The following is a 14,657-nucleotide window of genomic DNA, read 5'->3' as shown; positions in this document are numbered from 1 at the left end:
GAGTTTTCTTTTTTTAAGTTTATTTATTTATTTTTGAGAGAGAGAGAGAGAGAGAGCACACGAATGGGGAGAAGAGGTAGAGGAAAAGAGAATCCCACGGGGATTCAATCCGGGGCTCAATCCCACGACCCTGAGATCATGACCTGAGCTGATATCAAGAGTTGGATGCTTAACTGACTGAGCCACCCGGGCACTTCTCCTGGATTTTCTGTATAGAGGATCATATCATCAGCAAATAATGACAGTTTTACTTCTTCCTTTCTAATTTTGGATGCCTTTTATTTCTTTGTCTTGCCTAATTGCTCTAGCTAAGACTTTGAGTACTGTATTGAATAGGAGTGGTCAGAGTGGACATCCTTGCCTTGTTCCTGATCTTAGGGGAAACACTTTCAATTTTTCTCCATTGAATGTAATGTTAGCTGTGGGTTATGTTGTATATGGCCCTTATTATATTGAAGTCTGTTATCTTCTATACCCAGTCTGTTAAAGAGTTTTTGTCATGAAAGGATGTTATATTTTGCTTTTTCTGCATCTGTTGAGATGATGTGATTTTTATCTTTCATTTATTGATATGTATATTATCTTAATGATTTGTATATGTTGAACCATCCTTACAAGCCAGAAATAAATCTCACTTGGTCATGGTATATAATCCTTTTAATGTGTTTGTGAATTCAGTTTGCTAATATTTTGTTGACAATTTTTCATCTATTCATCAAGGATATTGGTCTATAGTTTTCTTGTGGTGTCCTTATCTGATTTTGGTATCAAAATAATGCTGGCTTCTTAGAATGAGTGTGGAAGTGTTTTCTCCTAGATGTTTTGGAAGTTTGAGGAGCATCGGTATTAATTCTTTGAATGTTTGGTAGAATTCTCCAGTGAAGCTCTCTGGTCCTGGAGTTGTCTGTGTTGGGAGTTTTTGATTACTCATTCAGCCTCTTTACCCGTTATTAGTCTGTTCAGATTTTCTATTTCTTCCTGATTCAGTCTTGGCAGGTTGTATGTTTCTAGGCATGTTTCTGCATTATGTAATTTGTTGGCATAAAATTGTTCATAGTAGTCTCTTATGAGTCTGTATTTTTATAGTATCTGTTGTAAGGTCTCCTCTTTCATTTCTAGTTTATCTGAGTCCTCTTTTTTTCTTAGTATAACTAAAGGTTTGTCAATTTTGTTTATTTTTTGAAAGCCGGCTTTTAGTTTTATTGATCCTTTGTATTGTTTTTCCGGTCTTTATTTCATTCATTTCTGCTCTGATTTCTTATTATTCCCTTCCTTTGAACTAACTTTGGGCATAATTTCCCCTTTTTTTTCCTAGTTCCCTGAGGTATAAATTTAGATGATTTATTTGAGATCTTTCTAATTTTTTAATATATGCATTTGTTACAAATGTTCCTCCCCAAACTGCGTTTTGCTTTAACCCACAATATTTGATATGTTGTATTTTCATTTTCAGTTGAGATAATTTTTAATTTCCCTTTTGATTTCTTTTTTGACCCAGTAGTTGTTTACAAGTGTGTTACTTAGTTCCACACATTTGTAGATATTGTTACTTACCTCTTATTGATTTCTAGTTTCATACCATTGAGGTCAGAGAAGAAAATTGGCATGATTTTGGTCTTCTTAAATTTGCTATGATTTGGGAGTGCCTGGGTGGCTCAGTTGGTTGATCTTCCCTGTCTGAACACTGTCTTAAAGGAATTCTACCTGTCTGTCCTATTACCATTTTCTTTTTTCTTTATGTCACTTTTTACTGTGTGAAATTACCTTATTTATTTGTATATCTGATAATTGTCTATGCCCATTAAGTAGTAAGCTTCATGGGGGCAGGAAATTTGTTCATTAATGAATAAGATTTACTACCATGTGCATGTAGTAGGTGCTCACTCACTGGATGGATGGGTGGATGGATGGATGGATGGATGGTTTCTACACTGTTTGACATGGCTCTCTCTCTCTGCCTCATAAACCTATTTAACTCAAGATTGTTAACTTTCAAGACTCCACTCAAGTAGTACCTCCTTCAGGAAGTTTTTCCTGGCTGTTACCCCTCCTGAAAGCCTGGTTTATTGATTGATTTCCTCCACTGTGCACGGTTCTACATTTGTACTTACATGCTGTGTTTTTATTTTATAACTCTTTTCTTTTACACTTAAGCCCTTAATAGTTCTTCACTATATACATCCCCATTCTCTAAAATATACCTGGAACCCAGTAGACATTCACCATATGTTTGTTGAATATAGAAATAAATTTGTCTTTTGAGTTAATCTTATAACTATATAGTAAACAATGCAGCTTATAGTAGACATTAAACATTTGTTGCATGAAAAAATGAATTCCTCTGTACTATTTTTTATTATAAAAACAATGTAGCAATATTAAAGACTTGTTTAAGTTTTCTCTAAAATATCACTACCCTAATAGCACCTATTTTCCTTAGCCCACTTTTTTCTTTTTCTTCTTAATTATACAAGTAAAACATGGATGTGTATATATCACTATAAAAATAGAATTCAGATAATTCAGAAATGCTTGAAAGTGACTCCCCTTAATAATCTTCCTTTATCAGGGATAGACACCTCTGTCTTTTTCTACAAACATAATTTTATATACAGAATGAAGTAATATATGTATAGTATTTAAATTCTGTTTTTCACAGACCTTAGAAATGTTTTTAATATTACTTCATGGTTTTATAGAACTGCCTTTTCATTTTAGAATTGAGATGGACATAGAGAAAGCTGACTAGTACAAAAAAGTTCCTTGGATAAAGATTCCTATTTCTAGTTTCCTCATTTATCCGTAGACCTAATGATTTCCTTTTTTTTCTTTAATTTTTTTAATGTTTATTTATTTTTGAGAGACAGAACATGAGCAGGGGAGGGCAGAGAGAGATGAGGACACAGATTCCAAAGCAGGCTCCAGGCTCTGAGCTGTCAGCACAGAGCCCAACGTGGGGCTTGAACTCATGAGCTGTGAGATCATGACCTGAGCCCAAGCCGGATGCTTAACTGACTGAGCTACCCAGGCACCCCTAATGATTTCCATTTTTGTCTCAATCATTTTAAGATTATGGATTCTCTATAATCACAGAGTTGGAAAGAGGCACAGTCTGGATTCAGACCCAGATTTTCTCACTTCAAATCCAGTTATCTTTCCACTTACTATCTCTCGAAATTTAAGCTTTCTTAACTATAAAACAGGAATAATAATGTCTTTCTTGCCTGTTCTGAGGATAAATATGATAATCACCTAAGAAGGTATAATACATGTGACCTCACATTTTAACTAAAACAGGGGAGCCTGGGTGGCTCAGTCAGTTGAGCATCCAACTCTTGATTTTAGATCAGGTTATGATTCCAGGGTTGTGGATTGAGCCCCATGTCGGGCTCTGAGCTGAGCGTGGAACCTGCTTAAGATATTCTCTCTCTCTCTCTCTCTCTCTCTCTCTCTCTCTCTCTCTCTCCCCCTTTCCCCCCCACCTCTCTCTCTCCCTCTCCCTTTCCCCCCACCTCTCTCTCTCCCCCCCTCCCTTTCCCTCTCCCTTGCTCACACACTCACTGTGTCTCTAAAATTAAAAAGAAACATACATACACACTAAAGATCAAGGAAGTATTATATCTATTAATTTTTAGAGAACCATATTAATCTTACAGTTTAGTGTTTTGATGTTTTAGGTTATGGGACTAAAACTGGATTTGCTAGATGCCAAACTCGTTCATAACTCAGCTTGCCTGTGTAGGTTTGGGTTTTGAAAACAGTGTCCAGTCTATTTTGTTTTTTTATTTAATTTCAGATTAAAAACCAGTAAACTGTTATCAGAGTAGAAAGATTTTGGTTGAAAAGAACACCATTCACTTTCTCTTAACACAGTCCCACTTTTTTCATTTTTTAAAATACCTTCCCTGAAAAAAAAAAAATACAATAAAACCAAATGTCTTTCCTGAAACGTGGTTCAGGATGATTTTCATATGTAATTTTCCTGGTTTCTCTCTCAGCACTTTTCCTAACATGTTATTTTGTTTTATCCCTTTTATGATAATGATGGGTACAAAACCCTAAGAAGCTTGTTTTTATTTGTTTTAGATTCAGTAGATACCATTGCCATAAATATTTCCAGCATGAATTATGCTTCTAACATGGTGGGTGTATAATAGAAGCTCAGGGTAGAATAGCAATGACTTGATTTTCTGTGATTCTGAACATCACTAAAGTGGGCTACCAGAGTTAGCCAAGAGAGAATTAGATGTAATTGCTTGCCTAAAGTGATAATATCTTTCTAGTGCATTCCCTGAATACCAATAAAGGCAGATGATTTCAGGGAAAAGCACTCCTCATTTGGGAGATGGGAAAGATCAAATAAGGGTAATAATTAAAAAGAGACCAAAATGTAACACATGTAGACTAGGTATATGCTAATCATTATTTGAAGAAGTAAAGTAAAACATTTCTTATTCCAAAATAATCTGTTGGAATACCTGCCTTTTAAAAAGTGAGTAAGGCCTTGTATGTGTTTCACAGAAATTTCATGGAAATAATATGAGCTTAGAAAGGAAAGAAGCACTTGACCCATTATATCATTTTCAGAATTACACTCTTAAGAATAGGACTTGTGTTTAAAAGCTAAGACATTAAAAAAACTAGCACATTGATTTTTGTTTCATTATTAATTCTTTTCTTTTGAATTCCCCCCCACATACAATCTCCTTTTATATAATAATTTGAATTTGATGATTTCTTTAGTAATTAGAAAAGAAAATCAGCTTTCAGTAAAAACTTGATGTTACCTGAACTTACTTGAGAAATACTAATTTTTAATCTCTTGATGAATATCTGTTTATTCTCATTTCATTACTTTTACTAGAAAACAGAAATATAGTTTATTGTGAAAATGAAATGAGATAATATATATAAAGTGCCTGGCACATAGTAAGCATTCACTTTTTAATTTTAATTTATTTTAATTTTTTTTAATGTTTATTCATTTTTGGAGAGAGAGGTGGAGACAAGGCACAAGTGGGGGAGGGACACAGAGAGAGGGAGACACAGGGTAGGAAGCAGGCTTCAGGCTCTGAGCTGTCAGCACAGAGCCTGACGCAGGGCTCAAACCCACAAACCACGAGATCATGACCTGAGCCAAAGTCGGATGCTTAACTGACTGAACCACCCAGGAGCCCCTGAAATTTCTTTTTTTTTTTTTAATTTTTAATTTAAAAAAAATTGTTTTTGAATTTATTTATTTTTGAGAGACAGAAAGAGACAGAGCATGAGCGGGGGAGGGGCAGAGAGAGAGGGAGACAGAGAATCCGAAACAGGCTCCAGGCTCTGAGCCATCAGCATAGAGCCTGACACAGGGCTCAAACCCACTAACCACGAGATCATGACCTGAGCCGAAGTTGGACGCTTAACCAATTGAGCCACCAGGTGCCCAAGCATTCACTTTTTAAAGAAAGAGTTGCAGATATAATTTACAGTTAAGTTGCTTGTCTTTCTCTCTTTGTGTTGATCTTGTTTTGAAAATATAGAAACAGTGTGAACTTTATTAAAGTGCTGAATTTGCTTTATTCTTTGCAAACCTTAGTAGATAAGTTATAAAAATTTTTAATGCAATCATGATGTTGATTACTGAATAATACTTAGCTAGACTCTGTCTATAGAGTGAAATAAACATGTCAGAACACATCCAACTAAACTAGAGAAGTAAATATTTTGTTAGGCCTTTTATATTGATAATTTATGTGGCACAATGTTGTAGTATAAATATTCAACACAATTCAACACAATTGGTGAAGAAGAGTTTTTGTGGAAATAGTTTAAACCTGGGGCAACTGGGTGTCTCAGTTGTTTAAGTGTCTGACTTCTGCTTAGGTCATGATCTTGTGTTCACGAGTTCGAGCCCCACGTCGGGCTCTGTGCTGACAGCTCAGAGCCTGGAAGCCTGCTTCAAAATCTGTGTCTCCCTCTCTTTCTGCCCCTCCCCTGCTTGCACTCTGTCACTCTCTCTCTCAAGAATAAATAAACATTAAAAAGAAATTTAAAAAAAAGAAATAGTTTAAACCTGAAAATGTGTTTATGTCTAAGCTTGACTGTTCATTAGTATCACTGTGGACCATTTAAAAAGTATTGGTTTCTGGGTCCAGAAGAAGCTAAACAGTGTTGTGCCAGCTCTTAGGTAGGAGTAGGGATAAGAGGTACTGATTTGTAGTGTTTGTTGATTTCCATGGTGTAAATACTTCCACCATAGCCAGGTTAAGCTACTAAGATAACATTGAATGTTGGGAAAAGATGTATATCAGCACAGCATTATATAATATCCCCATTATACAGATAAAATAAACATACCATAATCCAAAAAAAGATAAAAGCAAAATTTAGTAAATTAATTAGGAAGTAATGAATTTTGAGTTATTACCTTTGCTTTTAATAGAACTAACTGTAAGTTTATGTAATTTAATTTTTAATAATAACTAACAATCAGCTTAGTTTTGAAAATATAACAGTCAGTTCTTATGAGCTGGTATGAACTGATTAACACTAGAACTCTAACGTATCTGTATTTTTAAAATCAGCTGTAATTCTGATGCAGGCAACCTGCCAGCTTATTTTTTTTAAATACAGATCTGATCTTAAGTGCCAAGAGAGCATTCCATAGTCAGACCCCAAGTGTCTTTTCCTGTCTCATTTTATTTATTTTTTAAGCCTCTTTTTTTTATTATTTACTTATTTGAAAGAGAGAGAGAGAGAATCCTAAGCAGGGTCTGTGCTGTCGGCACTGAGCCCAGTGTGGGGCTCCGTCTCACAAACGGTGAGATCATGAACTGAGCTGAAATCAAGAGTCAGATGCTTCACCAACTGAGCCACCAAGATGCCCCTCCAGCCTCATTTTAAACCAGACCCCTTATCTTATATCCTCCATATTTCACCCACACTATATTTAGATTACTTGCAGCTCCTCAAACACACCTTGTACTTTCCCACCCTTAGGACTGTTCATTATCTTCCTTCAGCTTTGAATGTCCTTGCCTCATCTGCCTGACTTTTGTAACACTGTTTATTCTTCTACAAATAACTCAAATGCTACTTCCCCTTATTTCCTGCTGTTGGAAACATTCCTGTTCTCCTTGATGTTCCCCTAGTGCTTTGTTTATACTTCATTTTGAGCTCAAGTTTATCAATAACAAATGGCTATTTTCACTCACTGTAATATAAATTTCTAAAGGGTGCCTTTGAATCATACTGTACTCAATTAATACTTTAATACCTAAAAATGATTAATAAAAACTTGTTTCAGTAGGAAGAATTTTATTTTTTTAAATTTATTTATTTTTTTAGTAATCTCTACACCCAGTATGGGGCTTGAATTCACAACCCGGAGATCAGGAGTCACATACTCTTCCAATTCAGCCAGCCAGGCACCCTTTAATTTATTGTAATAGGAAGGATTGTGGTTAGGGCATGATACATCCTTATTTTCTATGCCTTTGGGAAACTAACCAAAATTTTAACTTTTTTGAGTTAGATGTTTCATACCTCTTTTTCCTGATAATTGAGGACTGTATTAGTAGTTATATACCTATATCCTGCTCCTAGAGAACACAAATAACATCATGATGACTCTCAAAACTTAGCAAAGAATTTCCTTAGAGAATATATGAAGTACTTAAGAGTGAAAAATACTAAATTATATAAGTACATACGCAAATTATTTTTATTCTGATTTAGTGTACTTTATAGTGTTCCCAGCATTTTGTATCTATAAACAACCTCTAAAGAAGCAAAAATATGCTTTGTGAATAAGAGAAATTTGCTTTTATGTATGTCCTTAAGGATAAATTCCTCATCAGTCTGTTGCTTTCTGGCATTTTATCTAGAATTAAAATTATCTAGTTGCCTTCACAGTAAGTATTGACAAGATCTAAGTGTACCAAGGAAATGTTCTAAAATAAAAACAATGTAAGAATTTGTTGAAACACATGTGATACGTTTCTTATTAGTGGGGTTTCATAATTTTTTTTCATCTTTGACCCTAACCTGCCACCTGATGGCAAAGATTAAAATGACATCTTTTGTAATATTCAAAACTTCCATTGCAGTGATTTGGATTTTTATGTATTCAGCATACAGCCTCCAAAAATGCACATCTGTACAAATTATATGTACATGATAAATGCTTGGTGATTACTTTGTACTTCAGGAGAATCAGATTTACTATTTAACTTCTATTAGTGTCCCTAACCAGGGATATTTATATAAAATCTTACTTCCTTTATGGAGCTGTATAAAGAAAGAATCTGCTTTTTAAATGAGTTTATTTAATGAAGAATTTTACTTTAATCTAGTAATTTTCTCTTTTACTTTTCCATTTTCTTTAGAGCGAGGTCACTCAGACACCATGGTATTCTTTTACCTTTGGATTGTGTTTTGTATCATCAGTTCCTGCTATACCCTCATCTGGGATCTGAAGATGGACTGGGGTCTCTTTGATAAGAATGCTGGAGAAAACACCTTTCTCCGGGAAGAGATTGTATACCCCCAAAAAGTATGTACAAAAGTGTTTGTATTTGTTTTTAAAAAAAAAACTCAAAAACTCAAGTGTATCACCAGCTAAACCCTATTATGGTACATACCTAATCCCAACCTAATATACTTAGAAAAAAAACAACTAATAACCAAAAAATACTAATGCATTCTGTCAACAAAAATGTCAGGTTTTTACCAACTGCTGGGCACTATAGAAAATAAAAACAAAGTAAAGTTCTGGTTCTCAAAGAGGCCATAAACTATGTTAAACAGGTAAGTAGACAAATTGCAATATAATGTGGTAAAGTCTAGAACAGAAGAATAAATAACTTACAAAATTTGTGACCTAATTTTGACATGTAGTTCCCTCTATCTCAGATACCCTCTTCTCTCCCCTTTGTCTGCCTTGCAAACTCTTGCTCCTCCTTTTTCATTTTATTTATTTTTAAGTGAAGTTATCATTGACAGAGTGTTACATTAGTTTCATGTGTACAACACAGTGATTCAACAACTCTGTATGTTCTGCTATGCTCACGAGTGTAGCTACCACCCTTCACCATGTAGCACTGTTGTAATACTGTTGACTGTATCCCCTATGCTGTACCTTTCATCTTAGTGACCTATTTACTCCCTATCTGGAATCCTGTATCCTTCCACTCCCCTTCACCCATTTTGTCCATTCCTTTACCTCCCACCGCTCCGGCAACTATAAGTTTGTTCTGTGTATTTATGGGTCTGTTTATGCTTTTTGTTTATTAATTTGTTTTTTAGAGTCCCCATAAGTGAAATCATATGGTATTTGTCTTGCTCTTCTGACTTATTTCACTTAGCATAGTACCTTCAGGTCCATCCATATTGTTGTAAATGACAGTATCTCATCCTTTTTATAGCTGAGGAATAAATTGTCCAGTGTGTGTGTGTGTGTGTGTGTGTGTGTATGTATCTTTATCCATTCATCATCAATGGATACTTGGGTTGCTTCCATATCTTGGCTGTTGTAAATAATTCTTCAGTAAAACAAAGGAATACAGATATCTTTTTGTATTCGTGTTTTTGTTTTCTTTGGGTAAATACCCAGTAATGGAATTCCTGAATCATATGGTATTTCTGTTTCTTTTTCTCCATACTGTTTTCCTCAGTGGTTGCACCAATTGCATTGCCACCAACAGTGCACAAGAGTTTCTTTTTCTCCACATCCTCTCCTGTTCCTCCTTTTAAAAAGTCAGCTTAAGTGTTACTGTCTCTAAAAAGACTATTTTTCCAAGCATATTTAGCCATTTGTCCTAATCCCATTTTACCCTCTACAAACTTCTGTTACAGCAATTATCACATTGTATTATAATTATCTGCTTAGGTATTCATATCCCTCACTGCCCAACATAGTTCCTGGCATATAGTAGACTTAATATTTGTGGAGTCAGTGAATAAATACTTGACTGAATGAGCAAGGCTTTGAAAGCACAAAGGAAAGGAAGTGCCTGACTCCTTCAGTGCATCAAGAAGACTGCTCTTTTCATTTACTTCAGCTGGTTTTTGTTAATGTGGAGTGCCAATGTAGTCTGAAAATATATGGATAATTCCTTAGGAATTATTTTAGGATTTTATCTGTATTTGGGTAGGAGGACCTGAATTAAAAAGTCAAAAGACCAAGAGTATCTTTACTCAAATACTGAAAGAAATTAAACAGTGAACTAGAAATCCTGGTAAGTGAATTCTGATCCCAGGTCTCTCACTAACTAGCTACGTAACTTTAGGCAACTATACTACAGTGTATTCTCTTCTATTAGATTATCTCTTGATCCTTTCCCAGTTCTAAAATTCTGTGATGGGGGGGAATGTATAGATTGGGTCACTAATACTTCATACTATGTCAAAATGTCATCACTACCTCAAAACTGTACTTTGAAAAGTGTGTAAAAATGTAATATTCAGTTGGTGAGTAGGGAAGGCTGTTTTCACATGTGACGACTGAAGATGGATGGTAGGAGAGTGGGTACAAAGAATGAGTAGGGTAACTTCACATAAGCAAATGAAGACAGAAAAGACTGATCTTTTTTATATAAGCTATAGCAATAATTCCAATGTGCAAATTTGGAATATATGGCCTAGGTACTAGACATATCTTTGTAAATCTTGTTTGAAGAAAAAATCAGGGGACACCTGGCTGGCTCAGTCGGTGGGGCATGTGATTCTTGATCTTGGTGTTATAGGTTCGAGCCCCATGTTGGGTGTAGAGATTACTTAAACAAAAAAAAAAATCTTCAAAAAAAAAAAAAAGAAGGAAGGAAGAAAAGAAATCAGTAATGTTAATAAGGTCAAGTCAGAGAGCAGACATGAGCTTAGGTTAATGATGGCACTTTTGTGCTCACCAGATGCATATGCCTTATTGCTCCTTGTGTTCTTGTCTTACTGAGCCATTAATACATTTACTTCTTATGCTGATTGCTTAGATGAACTGTTTGTATCTTTATATAAATGTTAATCCATGCCTCCTTTTAAATAGTTCTAACTTATTTATTTCTATGTAATAAAATTAGTGAATAGAGTTTTTCAATCAGTTTCCTTACTGCATATTTTCATGACCCTAGAAAATAAAGTATATGCTTTCCTCCATTATAATTTGAAAATTTATAAGAAAAATGTTCTGCTGGATCACCACATTCCTTTCAATTTTAAAAAGACAAATATTGGAATAAGATTCATTCTCCTTGAAAAGGGAAAAGAAACTTTTGGTGGAGTCCAGTGTAGCTTCATTTAAAACTTAAGAACACAGTTATATGAATCTTGAAATCAGTTCCTAGGAATTAACAGTGCATATTAGTGAGCACCACATCCAGGTCCAGAAAGTATCTTTGTTATCTCCATATTAAAACTTTTCTTTGTCTCATGATCTCATGTTAAGTTATTCCTCCCAAAAGACTTCCATGTTTTTGGTAACATGAGCCCCCACATAGTCAACTGTAGATCAGTTTAAGATGGGCTCTTAAAGTAACATGAAATTGTAGCTCTTTATTGAGGCCTAATAATGAATTCACTGGATGTGAATTTATCAAAAAACTGCATTATTGCTACATTGGTGGATGGGGAAAGGAACAGAGAAATGTAAATATGTTTAAATCTTCATAAGATTTATGATAATAAGCAGTGGATAACATCTACAGTTGATTAACCAGGATATAGCAATATATACACATTATTTAGAAATATGGAGGATAAATCCTCGGACAGATAGCTACAAATTTTGAAATTGTCTGTAGAGAATGAGAGGAGAAGATGGCAAGGGGACTGCTTTTTTTTTTTTTTTTTTAAATAGCCTTCTAACATGACTAGTATTCCTGTGTTAATTAAAAAAAAAAAAAAATGCTATGGTGTAATATAGAGCAGTTCTAGTTTCCAGTTTTTAAATGCATATATTTAAAGAGCTGATTATCCAGAGATTAAGAATGAGCAAATCCATGAATTATAGTTCTGGTCTATTGGCAGTTTGTGTACTTAAAACTTTTGTATAGCTAAAATTGGATGCCTAGATACTAGGTACTAGCACTTGAAAAAAATTATTGAATGCTGTCTTTCTCATGTAAAAATAGAACATTCCTTAAATTCAACCATGTGTATGATATCCAAGTTTCATTTTATTTAATGACGTCAAAAAACAAGGCAAAAAACTTCCTTCAAATGCAGAGTGAAGCAATTTGAGAATAAAAGTACAAATGACAGTTAATGAATCCGCTGATCTTTTTGCTATTGGGTCATTATTAGTATATGATGTACACTTTATAATCTCAGTCAGATCAAGGATCTCATCTGGCTTATATTTCTAGGGTCTAAAAGAGAGCATGGTGTACAATATGAGAATAAAATATATTTGTTAAGTGATTAATGAAATGCAGTAAAACTTCATTTTGAATATTGTACTATTTATGAGAAAAATTAAATTGGTGAGATCTTCTAAAACAGTAAAATAAAAATAAAACCATTTTTCCTCTTTAATCTGTGCTTGTTGATGGGACATGTGTGAGTCTTGGTGCTGTGACAGGTATGCTTATTTGTGAGAAACATAACGGTAAGTGTACTCAATTTGCTTATTGTTCCTCAGGCCTATTACTACTGTGCCATCATAGAGGATGTGATTCTGCGCTTTGCTTGGACTATCCAAATCTCAATTACCTCCATGACATTGTTGCCTCATTCTGGGGACATCATTGCTACTGTCTTTGCTCCTCTTGAGGTTTTCCGGTAAGCAAACTACCAAAAAGTCTATCAAAGTTTTTTCCCCTAAAAAAACCCCCAGTGCTTACAAATTAGAATTCATTAAAACATATACTTGAAAGGCTTAAATTTTCTAACTTTTCTCAAGCTTCTCATTAGCCTCAGAGTTGGGAAATCCTACTTGAAGATCTAAAAGATTAATTCTTGGAAAGTTAAAATAATTACTAATGATGGCTTTTAAGCTTTTTTAGAATTGGGCTCCATTGGAAGGTTCATGAGTGGAAATTGGGAGGTAAAAAGTCTTAAAACAGGGGTGCCTGCCTGGCTCAGTTGGTTGAGTATCTGACTCTTGATTTTGGCTCAGGTCATGATCCCAGGGTCATGGGACTGAGCCCCATGTCTGGCTCCACACTGAGCATGGAGCCTGTCTAAAATTCCCTCTCTCTAACCCTCTGTCCCTCTCCCCCACTTCCTATCTCTCTCTCTCTCTCTCTTTCTCTCTTAAAAAAAAAAAAGTCTTAGAAATTAAAATAAAAATCTTTTGAGAATCATTATTTGCAATTTGGCATTCTGGGTTATTCAGGAGGCAGCCTTCTCACTGGAAACAATAAAAATTCCAGAGGAATTGTTTTTTAAACCTTCCTAAAAACATCAGTAATCTAACAAGATAGCCCAAAATCTAAGTAAAAGCAGATACCCTAAAGGTAAGCAAAGCACTAAAGCTAATTTTGCACTAAGTATATTTGCCAAACCTAGCAATTTTGAGATTCAGTTGTGATAACAAGTTCAAATTTGTATGCACCTAATAACATAGCCTAAAAATATGTTTAAAAAAAAAAAAAAAGCTGACATTGGTAAAAAATAGAAGTAGGTGAATTTACAATTTTAGGGGAAGATTCTAACATACTTTTCTCAGTAATAGTTTAATTAACCAACTTGACCTAATTGACATATATGGAGCACTGCATTCAACTACTAAATACACATTCTTTTATTTGCATGTAGAACATTTACCAAAATTAACCGCATGCTAGGCCGTAAAGTAAGTTTCAACAAATTTCAGAGGACTGAAATCACAAAAAGATAACTGAAAATTTCCAAATGTTTAGAAATCAAGCAGTACATGTCTAAATAACCCAGGGGTCAAAGTTGAAATTGTAATGGAAGTTTTAAAATATTTTAAACATAATGAAACTGATAATGTGACAGAAGAAAATGCAGCTAAAGCCATGCTTAGAAGGCAATGTATAGCTTTAAGTGTATACATTGGAAAAATATACAGCTTCAAGAAGATTTTATTTTTTTTTTAATGAAATTCATTGTCCAATTGGTTTCCATACAACACCCAGTGCTCATCCCAAAAGGTGCCCTCCTCAATACCCATCACCCACCCTCCCCTCCCTCCCACCCCCCATCAACCCTCAGTTTGTTCTCAGTTTTTAAGAGTCTCTTATGCTTTGGCTTCAAGAAGATTTTAAAACAGCAAATCAAACCCAAATGAAAGTAGAAGGAAGGAAACATAAAGAACAGAAATTAATGGAATAGAAAACAAAGTCGAGAAAATTAACAAGCCAAAGTTAGTTCTTTAAAAAGACGAATAAAATTGATAAATGTCTAAACATGACTTTTTTATTAATGTTTATTTTTATTTTGAGAGAGAGAGAGTGCCAGCAGGGTAGGGGCAGAGAAAGAGGGAGAGATAGAATCCCAAGCAGGGTCCACACTGTCAGCACAGAGCCCAAAGTGGGGCTTGATCCCACAAACTATGAAGTCATGACCTGAGCCAAAACCAAGAGTCGGACACTCAACCGACTGAGCTACCCAGGCACCCCTAAACATGAATGATTAAGCAAAAAAGGAAAGAACGCACAAATTACAAATAACAAAAATCCTCAAGATACATTTTATGCCAGTAAGTTAAAAAATTT

At 34.7% G+C, this 14,657-nt stretch overlaps 1 protein-coding gene across 1 annotated transcript in view; it reads left to right on the top strand.

Moving 5' to 3' along the window:
- XPR1 (xenotropic and polytropic retrovirus receptor 1) overlaps window positions 1-14,657 on the top strand; it is a 215,277-nt gene that overhangs the window by 189,402 nt on the left and 11,218 nt on the right. Inside the window, exons 12-13 of the mRNA XM_030301934.1 lie at window positions 8,373-8,539; window positions 12,617-12,756. Of these exons, the coding sequence (XP_030157794.1) occupies window positions 8,373-8,539; window positions 12,617-12,756 (307 nt within the window). The remainder of the gene's footprint in view (window positions 1-8,372; window positions 8,540-12,616; window positions 12,757-14,657) is intronic.

The sequence above is a fragment of the Lynx canadensis genome, chromosome F1 (assembly GCF_007474595.2).
Source record: "Lynx canadensis isolate LIC74 chromosome F1, mLynCan4.pri.v2, whole genome shotgun sequence".
Classification (NCBI taxonomy): domain Eukaryota; kingdom Metazoa; phylum Chordata; class Mammalia; order Carnivora; family Felidae; genus Lynx; species Lynx canadensis.
The sequence above is the reverse complement of the archived record's forward strand: the minus strand, read 5'-3'. Positions and strand labels throughout refer to the sequence as shown.